Source organism: Elephantulus edwardii, unplaced genomic scaffold (assembly GCF_000299155.1).
Source record: "Elephantulus edwardii isolate Elephantulus edwardi_28Jun2011 unplaced genomic scaffold, EleEdw1.0 scaffold00053, whole genome shotgun sequence".
NCBI classification, from domain to species: domain Eukaryota; kingdom Metazoa; phylum Chordata; class Mammalia; order Macroscelidea; family Macroscelididae; genus Elephantulus; species Elephantulus edwardii.
The window spans coordinates 16,380,295-16,399,590 of NW_006399803.1; the positions used below are offsets into that span (position 1 = coordinate 16,380,295).

Here is a 19,296-nt window from a genome sequence, read left to right on the forward strand (position 1 = left end):
CTATTAATGTTGAAATAAATTATTTGCAGGAGGGGTATTTAAAACTCCTCACAAGCTGTTTTTCAGCTCTCCTCAAGCACTTTAGAAGCACTCATTTATATGTAAACAATCAATATGCTAATTACAAACAAGCCTTATCTATTTATTAAAAGCACTTAACTGACGCTAAATCCTTGTTTAACTAAACAACACTTTGTTAACCTTAGCTGGAGATACTAAATAATCTTGAGATCAATAGACTTAATTTCTTTTAAAGTATTTTATAATTTATTCTTCCTCTGATGACACACTACTATTTCCAGTTCATCCAGAGGGAAAGAAGCTTCAGAAAACATCATGACAAAAACTTCTAAACAAATAAAGAACCAAAGTAAACTAAGCCAGGAGAATCCGAACCCAGGAAAAAGCGTTCTTATGTGAGAAATATGAGCTGAAAACTGCTCATTTCATCCATCATTTTTTCAAGGACTTTTTTTACATCCCAGAAAGTCATTCCAAGTAGAAGAATCCCAGAGGACAACACCTGCAAGGATTGTTGAGCATCATGGCGAGAAGAAAGAAGAAGGCTCACTGAGCCTATTAGAAAATACAATGATAGTCCATGATAAAGCATATGCATTCCATTGGCCAGCACTAATGTGTGTGTGTGTGTGTGTGTGTGTGTGTGTGTGTGTGTGTGTATGTATGCAGCACTGAGGAATACATTTCAGAACACAAAAAAATCATCATTAAGATTGTGGAAAAGAATTATGACCTAATGTTTAGAGTTCAGAGAGTTTTTAGAGTTTCCAGAGGCATCTAGTTTAGGAAGTGGATACTACTCCTACTTCCTAGCATGAATCAATCCGGAAGCTCATCGAAACATCGTACGTACTGGGTAACCATTATGGTATTTGACGCGTCGATGGAACAGTGCTCAGCATCACAGCAACTCCCAATTTATTCAGTACAGTAAATAGACACATGATTGCTATGTCTTTTAAAGAATAATCTGGCCCTACAGGCCACACCTTCTAGCAGGCCTCCACCCTTAGTCAAAGCTCAAGGGCCACTGGCTTTTTCTGGGGGGGGAGGAGAGCAGTAACACACAACAAACACAACCCCAGAAACTTCCCTTACGTGACCGCCATCAGGACGAGACCAGTACCGAGATGCCAGCTAACAGCCAACTCCTAGAGTGCAGGGAGACTCCAAGGCCCCAGGACCCAGGCTGGCCCACAGACCCATCGCCTCATTAAGGATATTAAAGCCACACCCTCTGGCAGGCCTCTACCCTTGGTCAAAGGCTCTACAAACTCTCTAAACTCTCTAAATGTACAGAAATGATGTTAGTTATAGAACAGAGTTCACGTCTTTTGTGCAAAGTTTACTCTGAGTCAAATTCTACTCGACAACATTTAACCACTGCTAAATGAGACTAGTGCTGTTATATCTGGAGGAACATTCTTCCACTTTGTGCACCACTCTTTGTCAATGTGCTGTATAAAGTAACCTGGGTTTGCTTGGATGCTGAACCTTGTGCCATTGGGGTATCAAATACCAGAATGGGTTCTCACTGTGGATAGTGTTTGGTGGAGCTCCCAGTTTGTAAAACAGTTTTGGAAACAGGAGTGGCATCCACTTCCTAAACCACATGCCTCTGGAAACTCTGTGAACTTGGAGAAATGACGATAGTTGTGGAAAGGCATTAGATCTTTTGTTTATAGAGTCGTTATATGAGTTGTATTCGCCTCAACGACAATCAACAGCAATAACAACAAAGTAATGTAGCATGAACTGGAAGCCAGTTTTATTATTTTGGAGGGGTTTTTCACATTTTTAAAAATTTTATTTTTATTATTTTTTGTGTGTGTACCATCAAATTGGATCTGACCGGCAGAGGAGGAGGTTGTCCTTCCTTCTTCAGCAGAGCCTCTGGCGAATTCAAACCATTCACCTCTAGGATTGCAGTGCAGCTTCTTGCCACTAGGCCACCAGAGCTCACCTGAAAACCTCTTTAATAAGTCTCTGCAGTCCAGAGGTTAAGAAACGGCCAACAGAATCTAGTTATCATGACCTGGCAGCGTTTTTGCTAGTGTTGGTTACTTTACCTCTGTCCTGATGCAGGCTTAGGGAAGGATACGTGAGGCAGCAAAAGAGAGGAACGTGAAGAAGGATCTAACCGCACAGCAGCAGGGGCTCCTGGCATTTAGAATGCAGGGCTTGTCACGTTGATTCTGACTCATAGTGACCCTCGACTCTGTTTTCTCAGTTGGCTCAGTGGGTGAATATGACCTGCCAGAGACTCTGTCTTTGGGTTAGGAGCTCAAGTGCCCTACAGACTTCAGAGAAAATCAGATTAGTGATTGGTTGATATAAATATGATACATGTGTGTATTAATCAGTCAATAAAAAATAAAGATCTAGTATTTGATCACATGTATGGAAGCACGAATGAATATGTACCAGTGAGTCATTTCTGGTAGAATGAAACTACCTCATAGAGTTATCTAATCTGTGTCACCTTTATGGAACTGACTGCCTGGTCTTTTTTCTCACAGGGATTGAACTGCTGACTTTTTTGAATAGCAGTCCAGTGCTCAGCCATTACAGTACCAGGACTCCTCCATTTAAACATTTTTTTTTAAAAAAGCCAACATTCTCTGTCTTTAAGTTGGTGCCAACTCTGAATGGCCCTGTTTATCAGAGTAGAGCTGCCCCCAGGGTTCCACAGAGCTTTGATAGGAGGCAGGCTCCTAGCACAGAGGCCATGCCTCGCCGGTGGTTCAGATCCACCAGCAACTCTGAAACAGAAAGATGGGCAAACTCCTGTGTGGTTGACAACCTCGAACATCCAATAGAGGGTCAGCTGTGAGTCAAATCCTACAGGAGGCAATAACCCAACTAAACTATCTTTTTAAAAAAAAAAATGAAATTTTCTCTTAATTGTGACTTTGACAAACATTTACAGAGCAGTTCAATTTTCATTCATTCATTGTTGTCCATTTTTTCACCCTCTCCCTCCCTTCCCCTTCTTTAAGTTAATTTTTCGTTTTCATATTCATTGTTGCACAGTTACTTCCCCCCACCCCAACCTCTTTGCAATAATATACTTCTTATTCTTGGCTGTTGTTGTACATATAATGCCTAATCATATATTCCTTTTAGACAGTTCTTTCTTTCATCTGTTCCATCGCAATGGTCATTATTTTCCACTCTGACCCTATTCTCCTCCCAACTTCCCATGTCAGACCTGCTTTATAACAATGGTGCTAGGCAGTATTTGTCCTTTTGTGACTGAAATATTTCAAAGCAAACTACTAAATTTTTTCTCCTGCTGGTGCATTTTAACTTCTGACCTTGTGATTGGCAGTAAGTTTTATACTTTAACCATTGTGCCACCAGAACTCACTTAAGCATTAAAAAAGAAGAAATAAAGAAAGTGATTTAGAAGTCATTACATGAAAGACAAAGAGAAAAAGCAGCCATTAAGGGAAGGAATGTCTTGTAGGGAAGGAATGGAAGACTGCATGTGATGAAAATGTACTTAAACTTGCTTGACAGGTTTTGCCTTTAACTGTTGAGTTAATAGTTGAGTGTTTGTTATTAACCCATCAGTCCTGCCAGTCCAGCTTTCCTTAAATTATAAGGATGTTTCTTAATGCAGCACTTTGTAAAACTTTGTTTCACATACTTTGGACATGTTGCTAGGAGAGGCTGTTCCTTGGAGAGGGGCATCATATGCTGGGGAAGTTGGAGAGGCAGTGAAAGAGAGAAAGACCTCCACCAGGTGGATTGACACAGTTATTGTCACAGTGGACTTTAGGGTGTCAGGAAGTATGAGGATGGCACAGGATAGGATGGCATTCAGATCTGTTGTTCATAGGATGAGTTGGACTCGACTCAACACCACCTAACATCACCACCACTTTGTAATGAAGTAGCTTAATTCCTGGAGAGATCACTGTTTAGTATTTTCTGAGCTGCTGAACTTCTTAATGGCCCTAGGGCCATCCTTGTGCTGGTGCAAGGTCCAGTGTGCAGTTTTCCTCAAAATTTTCTGAAATCATTGTGTGAATTCTTGTTCACAGAACCTAGAGACATATTCTGTTGGCAAGACACACTTACAGTTGCAAAGCTTTTCTTTGTACATAGTGTAAATTTCCTCTTCAGTGTGACCATCTTGAATCCTCTAAAGAAAAGTAGTTTTCATCTTCATATAGTTATAAAAGAAGAATTGATGCCTTTGAATTGTGGTGCTGGAGAAGAGTCTTGAACATACCATGGACTGCAAGAAAACAAAGAAGTCTATCTTAGAGAGGTGAAACCAAGTTTTTCCTTGGAGGCTAGGATTTTGAAGTGCCATCTTATAAACTTTAGCCATGTGGTCAGGAGGGACAGGTCCTTGGAGAAGGACATCATGCTTGGAAGGATGGATGAACAGTACAAGAGAAGAAGACTCCAGATGAGATAGACTGACACAGTAACTGGGATATCGAGAATAGGTGAGTAGGTGTGTTGGAGTCAATGAGACTGGCTCAGGATAGGGCAGGCTTCAGAGCTGTTGTACATAGAGTTCCAGTGAGTCAAAGGCAACTTAATGGCACATAACAACATGTGAAGTAGCTGCTTCTTCTTGAAGCCCAGAATCAAGTATTTCTTAATTTTACTTAGATTAAAATTATTGACATCAGCCTCACAAGGATATTGTATAAAATCATTATTGTAGAAAGAGTATAAGGATCAAAATGGGTGGGAGAGGTTGGAAGCAGAGGGATGAGGATGTGCAGGGAGAGAGGGGGATTAATCATGGGGTTGTACAATTTGATGGGTGGAAGGGGTGAGGGAAATGGCAAGAATTTATTCTTGAGAACAATGTATTTGAATTTTGTAAATAAACTAGTAGAAAATTAAAGACAAAATAAAATTATTGACATCTTTATAGGAAGGCTACATGTTTTAGAAACCACTTTAATAGTTTTTTTTTGGGGGGGGGTAGGATGGACCACACTGCAAAGTAAGGGTTGAAATTGGACTGCCAAGAAAACAAACAGATTCATCCTAGAGAGGGTTAAACCAGGCTACTCCTTGGAGGCAAAAATTCTGGGGCTTCGTCTGACATACTTTGGACATGTTGCAAGGAGAGACAGGTCTTTGGAGAGGGACATCATGCTGGGTAGACTAGAGGGACAGCGCAGGAGGGGAAGACCCTCTATGAGATGGATTGATTCAGTGACTGGGATAATTGGGATGGGTGTGTCAGAGGCAATGCGATTGGCACAGGATAGAGCAGGGTTTAGGGCTGTTGTACATAGAGTCGCTATGAGTCGCAAATGACTCGACGGCACATAACAACAACAACAATTGGGAGGGGTGAGAGGAGAAGGTGACAGTGGACATGGACTGAGCTCACATTGGTCTCTTGGCTAAGGCATGGAAGGGCATCATGTCAACTTCCCGTGGCCTGATAGATTTACAGGTGAAATTTCTTAGAAATCTAATAGAGGCAACGTTGATTCCGTCCCCTCACCCTGCGTTTCTGTTCTTCCTGTTGCCCTGTGGTATGGTTAACTTGTCTAGAATCTTGTAAAACAAATAATTTTATTTTGCTCTTTCATCCTCAAATAAAGGGGGTATGATAAGCAGAAATGGTGGCCTAACAACAGTTGACTCTCTGCTTTTCAAGCCTGGAAAGACCAAGATCCTGCCAGCTAGCATGGCCCCTATGCCTGTACATTATACACTGACTACCAAGTGTTGTCATGAGTGTATAGACACTAGTAAATTTGTGTTTAAGTTGTTCCCTGAGATAAACTCTCACATCTGAATAGTGATACAGCATTCATAGGGTAACTAACTACCTTGCTTTCGCTCTAACTTCAGTGTTCTAAAACTCCCTGGTTATTGAAGTTACATGGCTCTGTTTTAATAGCCTCTGAACCATAATGGACAAAATGTGGGCAATTTCTAGCTTTGCGAGAGCTAACTATCTAACGTAAAAGAGAATGCAACTGTGTGGTGATTACCAATGCCAGTGGCTAACCAGCACCCTGGGTAAATTAAATTTCATTATCATCTAGAAATTTCATTTTGCTTTTTATTGCAGTTTTCTATCCTGTTGGAGAGTGAGCATTGCTGCCGAAAAAGTAACAATATTGTGTGATAGAAAGTGTGGTGTTCTCTCCTTTTATAAAAAAAAAACAAAACTCTAAAATGGCCACAGAGGAAGTGATTAGTTCTCAGTTTTGCATTTTGGGAACTGTCTTAATTATATCCCAATTTCTAAGTCTGATAATTTTCCACATCAGCCTCCCAGTTGTTATTGCGTTGGTTCCAAAGCATGTTAACCCCGTGTATGTCAAAGACAATTATGCTCCATAGGGTTTTGATTTAGATAGTTCAGAAATAGTGCCTGCAGGTGACTGCAAACATCAACCTTTTGGTTGGCCACCGGATATGTCCCTTGCTTATACCTTTAACTCTTTCCTTATCTCCACATCAAATCTATTGCTAAGTAATTATTGCTTTTCCTTGTGAACCAAAATCTAGGTGCCATTTAATCAGTTCCAAATCATGGTGACCCCATGTGTTAAAGAGTAGAGCTACTACACTGGGATCTCTTGGTTATAGTCCTTATGAAAGCAAATTTTCAGACTTTTCTAGGGAAGAGCTGCTGTGTGGGATCAAATCATCAATGTTGAGGGTTAATATCTAGTGCCAATCGTTAACACCACAAAGGAACATCTTGTTCTTCCTATTTTTCACTGCCCTCCAGTTGGCTTCGACTCCCGGGCAACTCTCTGTATCCCAGAACAAAACCTTCTACACCACCCTTACTATCTCTGCAGTGCTCAAACTCAGTGTTGAAATCACTGTCAGCCCATCTCATTGAAGGGCTTCCTCTCTTTGGTGACCCTCTACTTCCCAAGTGTGATGTGTGATGTCCATCTCCAGGTAAGTTGCTCTATGTACGTATAGATGAAGTCTCACCATCCTTACTTCTAAGAAACCTTTTGGCTACATGTCTTCAAAAAGAAAAAATATTGTTTGTTCCTTTAGTAGTCCATGAAATAGTCCGTTTTCTTTGCCAGTACCACAGAGGCATAAATTCTCACTCAATCTTCCTTATTCATTATTCAATTTTTCATGCTAGCTCCACATAAATAGATATCTTCCCCATTTCTGCTGTCCTTGCCTCATTCAGACCTTCTCTGTTCCTCTGAATCGTTTCCGTTGTTGTCGTTGTTATATGCCGTTGAGTCACTTGCGACTCATAGCAACCCTCTGTGCAATAGATCTGAACCCTACTCTATCCTGAGCCAACCTCATTGACTCTCACACACCTACCCTCATCATCCCAGTCACTGAATCAATCCATCTCATTGAGTGTCTACCTCTCTTGCACTAGCCCTTCACCCTCCCAAGCTTGATGTCCCTCCTTGCAGCATGTCCAAAGTATGTCAGATGGAGCTTCAGTAAATTCTGCGTTCATTTCTCTCCTCCAAGATCTCTACTGTCCCTCAGATCCACTCCACATTCTGAGGCCCATCATATCAACCTGTTGGGTCACTTCCTTGCTCACATTTCACTGTAGTCCCTCCATGATCCCCAGATGTTCATGAGGCTCTGGGATCAAGCTCTGACCCCCACACTTCCTTTCTGTGCTCATGTCCATAGCTATATCTTGTTTCCTTTCTATGACTTGACTTGTGCTTCCTCCCTTTGATGGTCTTCTACGTGTTTGTCTCACTTTCCTGTTACCTTTGTAGATCCATGTCCTATCCACCCTTAAAGAACCAAAGTTTCTGCTGGAAGATTGTTTTTCTCCTTCCTTCAATGGAATGTTATTTCTCTTCTCCCTATAGCCCCGTAGCAATTTCTGCTAATGTTCATTCATCTATGTGTGTGGGGTTTTTTGTGTGTTTGGTTTTTTATGTTCTTTGATCATCAGTAAACTACTTGAAGGCACAGTGTAAGAGTTGTCTTTCTTTCACCTGGAGTTCTTCGTATTGACACTTACTATGTTGTTGTTGGTTGTTGTCATGTGCCATTGAGTTGTCTGCAACTCCTAGCAACCCTATGCACTGAATGAACCCTGTACTATCCTGAACCAGTCTTACTGCCTCCAACACCCCCTAGCCTCATTATCCTAGTCACTGTGTCAATCCATCTCATCCTTTATCTTCCTCTCTTGTGCTGTCCCTCCACCTTTCCAAGCATACTGTCCTTCTCCAAGAACTGGTCACTCCTGGAAGCATGCCCAAAGTATGTGAGAGATGGAGCTTCAGAATCTTTGCCTCCAAGGAGCAGCTTGGTTTCACCCTCTCCAGGACTATAGTGCATGCGAAATTAATATTTTCTAAGGGAATAAACCAAATTTTCAATCTAATTTGAGGCTATTATGGGTTTCATATTAATGGAACGAAAGGTTAAAAATAACCGCTGTGATGTTAGATACAAAAAGTCATAGTGAATCAGAGTCAACCCAATGGCACCTAACAACAACAAGTGTTAGATTGGGATCACAAAATCATATTTATAGATATAATATGGTTAGGTTCAAGGGTGACAATAGGATTCTTGCCTTCCCTGTGAGAGGCCCCAATTTGAATCCCTTCGCTTGCCTCCACCACCCTTCTGCCAGTGAAGACTTGTTGCTGGGACGCTAAGCTTCCAGGCTAAGAAGGACTAGGAATAAAGGCTTAGTGATATGCTTCCAAAAAGCAGCCATTGAAAGCCCCGTGGAAAATATGATTGGATTTCATTGTACTTGAGTTGAGGACCTACTGTGCAGCAGCTTAGTGCATAGATGATTAACTACTGCACTATGTCTGCAAGTGAGCACATATGTACACATTCCTAGTTCTGTCTTCTGAAAGAGCTGTCAGTAAGCTCATAGAGCACCTATAATATTGTTTCTAAACAATGTTACCTAAGAAAAAGAACCAGGCCTCCAGTGGAGAAGCAGTTGATTCCAGGGTGGGGAAAATAGAAAATTATTCTGGAACACGTCCAATAATAAAGTATATTGACATTAGAAACACCTTGGTGTTTGTAATGCACTGGGAAGGGCACAGCATCGTTTCTGTGAAGTTCTTGCTAAAAATACATAACCTAATTCCAGTTATGAAAAATCATTAGACAAACCAAAGTTGAGGGACAGTCTACAAAATATCTGCTCAGTGCTTTTCAAAGTATCAAGGCTAAGAATGACAAGGAAAGGCTGAGGTATTGTTCCAGACTGGAAGAGCCTAAAGAGAAATGTCAGCTAAATGCAATGAAAGATTCTAAGACCTAGAGACGGGGGGGCGGGGGGGGAGGCACATTAGTAGAGAAAATGGTCAAATTCTAATAAGATCTAGAATTCAATCGTGAGTATTATTTGAATGTTCATTTCCTGGTTTTAGAAATCATGCAGTGTTGTAGGGAGTTCTGGTGGCCTAGTGGCAAGAAGCTGTGCTGCAATCCTGAAGATGCACGGTTCGAGGCCACCAGTTGCTCCACGGGAGAAGGATGGGCAATCTCCTCCCGTGCGATTAACTGCCTCTGGAAACCCACTGGAGGTCCAGCTACGGATCAGTTCTGACGCCACGGTACACAACAACAACAATAGTATAGTAAAGATAGGCAGTCTTGTCCTGTGCTATTAACAGCCTCTGAAAAGCCACTGTAGGTTCAGCTCTGGGTCCATTCTGACTCAATGGTACACAACAACAGCAACAACAGTGTAGTACAGGGACCTTTGGTGTAATATTGTGATAAGAAGCTGCATCGCATCTCCAAAGGGATGTGGTTAAAATTAACCAGCTGTTGCACAGAAGAAAGATGAGCAGTCTTCTCCGATGTGATTTACTGCCTCTGAAAGCCCTCTGGAGGGTCACCTATGGGTCTGCTGCTACTTGATGGCACACAACAACAACATAGATAGTATAGGCTGTTATCCAAAATGTTGGCTGTTTGAATCCACCAAGTGCCCCAAAGGAGAAGGGTGGATAGTCTTCTCTGTCCATTGTAGAGATGTTGCTGTTGTTGTTAGGTGTCGTCGGGTTGAATAGGACTCAGCAACCCTGTGAACAACTGATCTGAACCCTGTCCTATCCTGTGTCATCCTCTCAATCTCTGACACACTCAAGCCCATAGTTGCAGTCACTGCATCAACCTACCAGGTTGAAGATCTTTCTCTCCTTTGCTGCCTCTCCACCTTCCCAAGCATGATGTCCCTCTCTAAGGAATTAACCTCTCTTAGTGACCTGTCCAAACAGAAGTGAGTCAATTCAGATTATAGCCTTATATATGTAATGAGAGCTCTGGTGGCTAAGTGGCAAGAAGCTGCACTGCAATCCTGAAGGCACGCAGTTTGAGGTCACCAGCTGCTCTGTGGGAGAAGGACAGGCAGTCTCCTCCCTTTCAAAACTCCCTCTGAAAACTTGCTCGACAGGACACAACAACAACAGTAATATTTGTAACTGAACAAAGTGTTCCTGGTCCTGCAGAACCTTCACACTTGTCTCTGTTTATCTCACTGAGGGCCTCCCGCACCCTTGATGGCTTTCTGTGTCGTCAAACTTGATGTCCTCTGATTGATCCCTCCTGATGACGTGTCTCCCTTCTAATGATGTATCAAAATGTCAGACAGTGTTCTATTGGGATTCATAAGGTTTTTATTGTTCAATTGTCAGAACTAGATCACGAAACCTTTCTTCCTAGTCTGTTTTAGCCCAGAAGTTTTGCTGAAACCTGCCCATCGTGGGTGCTGCTTTTTGAATGCCAGTGGCATAGCTTTCAGCTTCACAGCAACATGCACAATAACAAACAGACTGGTGGTAGAAAAAGAGTGAGTCTGTAATCAAACTTTCTTCTCAACCATATGAGTACCCTTCGCCAAGGAAAGGCATTTTGTGAAGACCTAATATCTGATGTCTTACATGGTCCCCTGTTCTTTTCTCCATGGAAGGGAAAAGGTGGCTCTGTTGGTCCCCAGATCTGATTCTTACCACTGCCTGCATTTGTGTAACCCTTTGTTTCATGGCCACCTTTTCTCATCAATAAGAGTGTCCGCTCCAATGCAGGACCTGTACAAGTTCCCCTCTGTTGTTCCTCTGCACAATGCAGATTGAGGTCATTTCTAGGTGCAGGACTAGTCAAAGAAGAATTTGTCTCAACATTTTGCTGAGGGGCTTGAAATCCAATTTGTGCTTTTATTATAATCTCAAAGCCACCTTTTGCTTGACAGATCCAGTTCTTCTAAAGAAAGCTGCAATGTATGTACTGGACAGTAAAGGAGAAAGGTTGACAAACCAGAGTTCTTCCAGTTGTTATGCTGGGTTTTTCCATCATCACCCTAGTTCAGGTTTGGTAATCTCAGGTTTTATTCCTAACAAAGTGTTCCAGCAATGTTTGTTCCTTAGGAAGTGATGTTCTAAATGGATGCTGAAATGAGATCACGGTAATTCTCCACAGAGGAGGTAGTAGATGAGTAAGATGCTAGTTTCCTGAGGGGAAAAAGGAGGTTTTACATCTGTATCTGAGTTGAATAACAAAGTATGAGACCACAAGAGAAGTAGTTGTTGAGAGTGAAGCACTGGAGCATTTCACTTCTTGTTCAGTATAACTTATCAAATGATGAAAGTACAGGTTCATGTACCTGATATCCCTGATGTTAGTAATCATGGAATAGTTTTACGAGATGGTATCATTTTTGTTTTATGTTGACTGCCGTTTCTTGATGTGGTCGAACAGAATTCTAAGTGTTCACATGGAGAGAAAATGTCACATGTTGCAAATTAGATAAAGGAGAAGGATGATTTAGATAAATGAAGAGAAATGCAAAGATTTCATAGAAATGGTTCTTTATGTATATTTTAAGTTTTAAAAGGCTTCTTAATGAACACACACACACACAGGCAGACAGACACACACCCCACACAAAGCAAAATACCAAAAAGGAGGAATACAATCTCAGAATTTCTATTAAAATATTTTTCTTTTCTAGCACTTGCCTATTGTTGGAATATAGTTCATTCCTGTGATTACATTACAATCTAGCTGCTGTCTATAGGAGCAGGATTTTCAGGAGGTTCTGATAGTGGGGAGGAAAATGGGAGTAAATTGGAGAAGTTAGGACTCAGTGGCACTTTTGGTGATATTTCAAACACTTAATATGAAAACTAAATTAAAACATGCTGATTTTGCAAAAAGAAATTAAACTATGCTAATTTTGCTGAGTGGTGATGGGAGGGAGTCTATATCCTGCAAGTTGGTATCTCAAAACAGGGTTATAAGTGAGACTCAAAAATGCATTGTCTGTACTCTTCGTCATGAATCTCTTTCTGATATTGGTAACTGATACGAAATATCTGGCCTTTTCTTTTTGCTTGTTTGTTTATTTCTAACGCAAACTGAACAAGTCCATAATTAGTAACAAAGTTTAAAAGTAAAACAAGTAAAAAAATCCCAAAAGTAAAAAAGTACTGTAATTAGTAACAAAAATTAATTTAAGCGTAATTAATGAAATGTCTACCTTTTAGTGCAGAAGAAAGATGGCAACGTCCAACTGCCTCTGAAAACTCACTGGAGGATCAGCTATGGGCAGGTTCCAACTTGATTACACACAACCACCTTTTAATGAAACTGAAGAAATATCCAAATATTTTTAGAAAACATCACAAAGATTTACTCTTAGAAGAAACTACAACTGTTTTGCCACTTGATAGGAGTAGCTTTGGGGATGTATACAAATCTGTATTACATAGCTCTCAAGTGTGTAACAAAAGCAAGGCAGAAAGAGTTTTGCCACAGTGCACTCACCCACATGTCCAGACTGGAGATAATGAGGCTTTTCCTTGAATGCTAAATCACGAAACCAAAGATAACACTAGAGCCTAATGTGCTATTTGTGGCTTATGTGAAATCATCAATAGCCCTTCCTGACGTCAGTAGCTATGGGCACTGAAGATTGCTGTCCGCTGCGTGTTCCTGGGACTTTCCCCATTAGCAACAGAGGGAGGTGGAGGTGCACAGTGATTTCCAGAATGTTAAGCTATACTCTTTGCCCGGCCCAGTTACTGTTACCTCCTGGGACTGGGGAGCTGGTGTCATGAATAACAAAAGACAAGTCTAGAGTACAAGGCCAGGCCCTTCATTGCTCTAGAAACTTGATGTGCCCTGGTGTGGTGTTGTTAGGTGCTGCTGAGTATGACTCAAAGTGACCCTAAGAACAACAGATCTGAAACCTGTCCTATTCTGTGCCATCCTCACAATCTCTGACACACTCAAGCCATTGCTACAGTCTCTGTCAATCCACCTGATTGAGAATCTTCTTCTATTTCATCATCCTCCACCTTCCCAATGATGATATCCCTCTTCAAGAAATAGCCTCTCCTAGCAAGATGCCCTACCTATGAGTGACAAAGCTTTATCATCTTTGCCTCCAAGGAGCACTCTGGCTGCACCTTCTCCGAAACATATCCGTTTGTTCTCTTGGCAGCCCATGGGGTATTTAGCACGCTTCCCCAACACCACAGTTCAAAGGCATCAATTCTTCTGCTCTCATCCTTAGTCATTGTCTAGCCCTCAGACACATAGCAAGTGAATGAAAAGACCAGGCTTTATAAACCATACGTGTAAGGACGTTGATGATCCTCTGGAACTGTCATACGCAGAACTCATTCTACCTCTCTGGGTTACAGAAGATCAGGTGAGATTTGAGCCCCTAGCACTCTGACCCCAAACCTTTTGAGGGAAAGACAAATACAGAAACCAATTAGAATGAAGTCTGTTCCTCCTCATAGGCATTCTTCTAGCACAGAGTAGAGCTGGCCGTGGGATTTGTAAGGCTGTAAATATGGAACCAGATTGCCACATCTTTCTTCTGCAGTGGCTGGTGACATCATCCTTTTGGTTGGCAACAGACTCCTTTAGCTGCTGCACTACCAGAGTGCCCCAGATCCTTTGAAAGATCTGCTTTATCTTTGCACTCATTAGCTGGGAGCTCCTGCTGGCAATGCTGATGGCAGCCCTGACTCCGTCATGGTTGTGTTCAGGTGCTGGGAAGCTCTGGGAATTGACAAGGATTTGGCGAAATTCCCTCTAGATGGATGACGCCCTAGTGAGCATTGTGTGTAGCATTTCTCAGCTTTCCAGATACATATACATTGCTGCTTTCTCACGCCTCCTCAGGAAAGAAGGGCCATCTCAGAGCAGATTTTCAGCTGAAAAATAGAGAAAAAAAGAAGAAAACTTTTCTCTCTTAACACCTACGCCCCCACCCTTATATCTCTCTGGACATTAACTGTCCAGAACTGAAAAACAGAGAACAGGACTCACTTTCCTAAAACTTTTGCTTCTTGAGTGAGAAATAAATTTAAATTTCATGTCTAATTCCCCTGATTTTTCAGACTTAGAGAAGACAGAAAACCAATCCATTGTGTTATCGACTGGTATCGTTAGCTCGAGGTTAGGAACTCACGGTTCTCTCTGAAGCAGGCCTCCTTCACCACTCTGCTCGTATATTATCCTCCTATCATTTTTTGTGTGCGCTCTCTCTGTGTCTATTGCCTTTGATATGGTAATGATCTTGCACAAGAAAAGCCATTTTTTCTTATACGAGCGCTTAAAGAATCAAAGGTGAGTGAGAAGGTGGAGGGTGCTAAGAAAGATGGCAGTTTGTCATTAAAAAATAAATAAGTATACCCCTTGGAATGAAAGAAAAAAAGGAAAAGAAAAAGGGAACCGAAGCAGGGGACAAGTGCTGTCACTCGGCAAACGCGGGAGACAGTATTACTAACAGGCTGGCTTAAAGCCCTCTTAACAATGTGCAGTTGCTCTCCCCAGCTCTTCCATTGATTTCCCTCTGCCCTCCACAGACCTGGCTGCAGTTAAGCCTTGTGTCCTCCACGTGATGCTGAGCTGAATCAGATTTTCCTTTTAGTTGTTCGATCAAATTTTCCTTCCTAGAGCTTAGAAGGCACACTTGGGACCATATAGTAATTGCCTCCCCACACTGAACTGCTGATACCTTTATTGGATTGGCATAGGGTTTCAGAGGACTGTGTTTAACATGCAGTGAGCCGCAGCAATGCAAACAGCTCCAGTGTTTAAACAAGCATCCATTAGGCCAGGAAACGAGGCAGTGCCAGCCCATTGGGTACTCTGTGGTGCTGGCAGCTCCAGGTGAGCAGGGCAGCTGGGGTGCCCAAGTGGGCCAGGGGCGAGGGCAAGTGGACGAGCTGGCCTGACAGAGAAGGAGCAGATTCTCTCTAGATCTGTGCAGGAGGGATAAAAGGGGGAGGGGAGAGAAGTGTTGTGGCTTGGGACATGTGCAAAGCTCATTAATATCTCATTATGTTAGAATTGCAATCTCCCCACAGATCGTGTTAACATTTGCAGTGCCGGAGGAAGCGATTGGAGGAGACAGCAAGGCCTCCTTTTTTTTCTTTTCTCATCCCTTTTTTTTTCCGTGCAAGCCACAGCAAGCTCCCAAGCCTTGTTTTGCACTGAGGGAGTGGTGTTGAATTTGTGAGGGAAGACTGTGAGAAAAACCCCAAAGGAGCAATAGTGAGTGTAGGAGAGTGAGAGAGATGGAAAACGATAGTTTGTAAATAAACCCAAGTGGCCAGATTTCAAATGTGCCAGCAAGCAAAGGAGAGGGAGAGACTTGACCACAGACAGCAAAAGGGAACTTGTGGGGCTTAAGTACTAGTTAGTCAGGGGTCTAGAGCCCAGGCAGTGGATGTGTGATAGGTAGTCCAGCTCCTGGAGAATGTGACCTTGGCCTGCTTGCGTTTGATCAGGACTTCTGGCATGGGCTAATAAGAAAAAAGAGGGCAAGGCAGTGCGAGGACAGAATTTCCAGGTGTTTTCTACCTGCTCAGGTTGGTATGAGTGGGCACAAATGAAAACTCAGCTCATTGCCATCAAGTCAAAACCACTCATAAGTGACCCTCCAGGGGATTTCTTAGGTTGTAAAGGGCACAGGAAGAGACTGGCTGTCTTTCTCTCTAAGGAGCAGCTGGTGGATTCGAACAAGCAGAGAAGACATGCCTCCTTGGGATTAGCAGCACAACTCTTCATGAACTATGAGAATAGTATTAGAAGGAAGATAGAAAGTTGTATTCTGTGACCTCACTTTCTTCAAGTCAGTTGTGACTCGACGGTACACAAGAGCCTACAAGTGAAGATTTGGGTTGTCTGTGAGATATAGTAGTAAATTCCAGAGATAGTAACCAGAATATAAAAGCAACTGAGAATTAGGGTGTACATACTCATCAGATAAATACTAGGATGCTTAGAATTTAACTGGAAAATCTATTGACATAAGTCCTAATAAGTTGTGCTACTAGCCAAATACCTCTCTCAAGTCTGAGCACAAACCAGTCAGTCTTGAACCTGGGTATTAAATCTTCCTTGCCACACAGTTCGATAACCCCCACATGGCACTTGGGCCTGGTACTACATACACTCCTCCAACAGACTCCAGTTCAGGGCCTGTGGCCTCATGGAAGAAAAAAATTATTCAGTCGAAAGTGATTTGATTCTGTTGTGTCTGAGGTTCAAATGTTTCTGCCTTGGACAAATATGTAACCTCCATCTATTAATGAAAAATGGGTGATGACCACTTTAGCAAATAGTTGCATAACAGAATGTCCCAAAACACAATGATATGTGGATGTTTGTGTTCTGAAGACCTCTTCATGTGTTAAGACAACTTGAGAATATCTCTCCCCTTGCCCCTCCCCCCTTTTAAGAGTTCTTGTTTATACCACAGCAAAGTGTCTGTAACTTTTGGGCATTGAGGTTCTATGTGTAGCGTATGTGCACGCAAACCAAAGCATGCAGATCCACAGAGCTGTTGCCTACATGGATGTTCAACCAGCACCCAGGCCCAGGGAGCAAATGAAGGAGTATTGAAACGGGGTTGATACCATACAGCAATGAGGTCAGCTTTCAAGTGTGGTTCCTGAAGACTTTATGGCCACCACTTCCTTCTGACTTAACACAAATTACATAAAAATATGGATTAGTCATTTATTTATACAGGGCAAAAACCATTAATGCCATGACTGAAAACTGTTTCTGTTCCTTTGGAGGGGGAAGCAGATCATGTCAGCCATTCACTTGTGGTGGTGATATTGTTATGTGATGTCCACTGGCTTGCGACTCACAGCAACACTATGTACAATAGCTCTGAACCCTGCTCTATCCTGAACCAACCTTATTATCTCTGAGCCATATACCTGCATTACCCCAGTCACTGGGTCAGTCCATCTTGATTCATTTATAATGAGTGTTTACAAATAAATATATTTGATAATCACAGCCAAGTTTAGTTAGGTTTAAGAAACAATTATGTTCGGAAATGATTGTATGAAACATAATGCCAAAGAAGGAAAGTGTGAAACACACATACAAAATAACCCACAATGTACATGAATGTAAAAACACAATGTATATGAACAATAATACGCATTTCAATTTCAAAAAAGTGACATAAGGCAAAATAAAAAAAAAGTAAAACCCCAAAGAATACTATAACCAAAACAGTTATGGCATGCAAATACTGTTAAGAAACAAATTTAGTTAGTCTGTGCAGAGGGGGCGTAGAGTGCTTCGTCTCCAAGCAGTTCTGGTAGCAGTACGCTCCCCGAGGCTGCTACCGAGCCTTGAGAGGGAAGGCCCGAGAGGTTGACAGTTTCGTTTGAAGCTCATCGAGCGGCGACTGCAGCTAGGAGTCATGAGCGACAGCGGCGAGCAGAACTACGGCGAGCAGGAATCCCGTTCTGCTTCCAGAAGTGGAAGTGCTCATGGATCTGGGAAATCTGCACGGCATACCCCTGCAAGGTCTCGCTCCAAGGAAGATTCCAGGCGTTCCAGATCAAAGTCCAGGTCCAGACCTGAATCTAGGTCTAGATCCAGAAGTTTTCGAAGACATTACACAAGGTCCCGGTCCCGCTCTCGCTCCCATAGGCGATCCCGAAGCAGGTCTTACAGTCGAGATTATCGCAGACGTCATAGCCACAGTCAGTCTCCCATGTCTACTTGCCGGCGTCATGTTGGAAATCGGGCAAATCCTGATCCCAACTGTTGTCTTGGAGTATTTGGGTTGAGCTTATATACCACAGAGAGAGATCTAAGAGAAGTATTCTCTAAATATGGGCCCATTGCCGATGTGTCTATCGTATATGACCAGCAGTCAAGACGTTCAAGAGGATTTGCCTTTGTATATTTTGAAAATGTAGATGATGCCAAGGAAGCTAAAGAACGTGCCAATGGAATGGAGCTTGATGGCCGTAGGATTAGAGTTGATTTCTCCATAACAAAACGACCACATACCCCAACACCTGGAATTTATATGGGGAGACCTACTTATGGCAGCTCACGTCGCAGAGATTACTATGACAGAGGATATGATAGGGGCTATGATGACCGGGACTACTACAGCAGATCATACAGAGGAGGAGGTGGAGGAGGAGGAGGATGGAGAGCTGCTCAAGACAGGGATCAGATTTACAGAAGACGATCACCTTCTCCCTACTACAGTCGTGGAGGATACAGATCCCGTTCCAGATCTCGATCATACTCTCCACGCCGCTATTAAAGCATGAAGTTGAAGACCGAGACATTTCCTAGAGTTTGGGATGTTGATTGTGGACAATATTTTTTTATTGTCTCCTGTTTAAAAAGTGAACAGTGCCTAGTGAAGTTAGGTGACTTTTACACCTTTTATGATGACTACTTTTGGTGGAGTTGAAATGCTGTTTTCATTCTGCATTTGTGTAGTTTGGTGCTTTGTTCAAAGTTAAGTGTTTTCAGAAAAGTATGTTTTGCATGTATTTTTTTACAGTCTAAATTTTGACTGCTAAGGAGTTTCTATTGTACAAAACTTCATTTAAAAGGTTTTTCTACTGAATCCAGGGTATTCTGAAGATCAAAGCCTGTGTGTAAAATGCTACCAAATGGCAAAAAAGTAACAATAAACAGTTTTGATTTTTACTTTTCTTTTTAAGTAAGGATGCTTAGCCAGAACTGTTCAGATAAGTTGTCAGTAGTAAATTTAAACACAAACTACCATTTTTCTCAAGTTCATTAAAAATACCATATCTAATAAACGCAACTTAAGTATTAAAATTATGCTCTGTAACTCTGTATTGCTAGAATTAGAACTAAAGATACTTCAACACAGCACATGTTTAATGCTTATCTATCTAAATGTGGGTTTGTCTGCTTTATGTAATCTGTTAAATACAGCAGGAAATGAGAGATTTAAACAATATATGCCTATGAAAGGCTCACTCTTAAGCTGTTACAAAGGTGATAATG

The 19,296-nt window shown here is 42.0% G+C and overlaps 2 protein-coding genes across 3 annotated transcripts in view; both read left to right on the plus strand.

Annotated features, from left to right (window-relative positions):
- MAML3 (mastermind-like 3 (Drosophila)) overlaps positions 1-19,296 on the plus strand; it is a 615,975-nt gene that overhangs the window by 300,610 nt on the left and 296,069 nt on the right. The window lies entirely within an intron of this gene.
- On the plus strand, positions 17,628-18,969 carry LOC102867416 (transformer-2 protein homolog beta-like). Of its 2 annotated transcripts, XM_006887024.1 has the most exons (2): positions 17,711-17,817; positions 17,917-18,574. In XM_006887024.1, exons 1-2 carry the CDS (start codon positions 17,711-17,713, stop codon positions 18,572-18,574), a joined length of 765 nt encoding a protein of 254 aa, XP_006887086.1. The 2 variants fall into 2 exon arrangements, with proteins under 2 accessions (XP_006887085.1, XP_006887086.1); XM_006887023.1 differs by having other exon boundaries at positions 17,628-18,969.

What these genes read in the sequence shown, in the direction of transcription:
- LOC102867416 (XM_006887023.1), top strand. Translation starts at nt 17,711, where the DNA reads ATGAGCGACAGCGGCGAGCAGAACTACGGCGAGCAGGAATCCCGTTCT.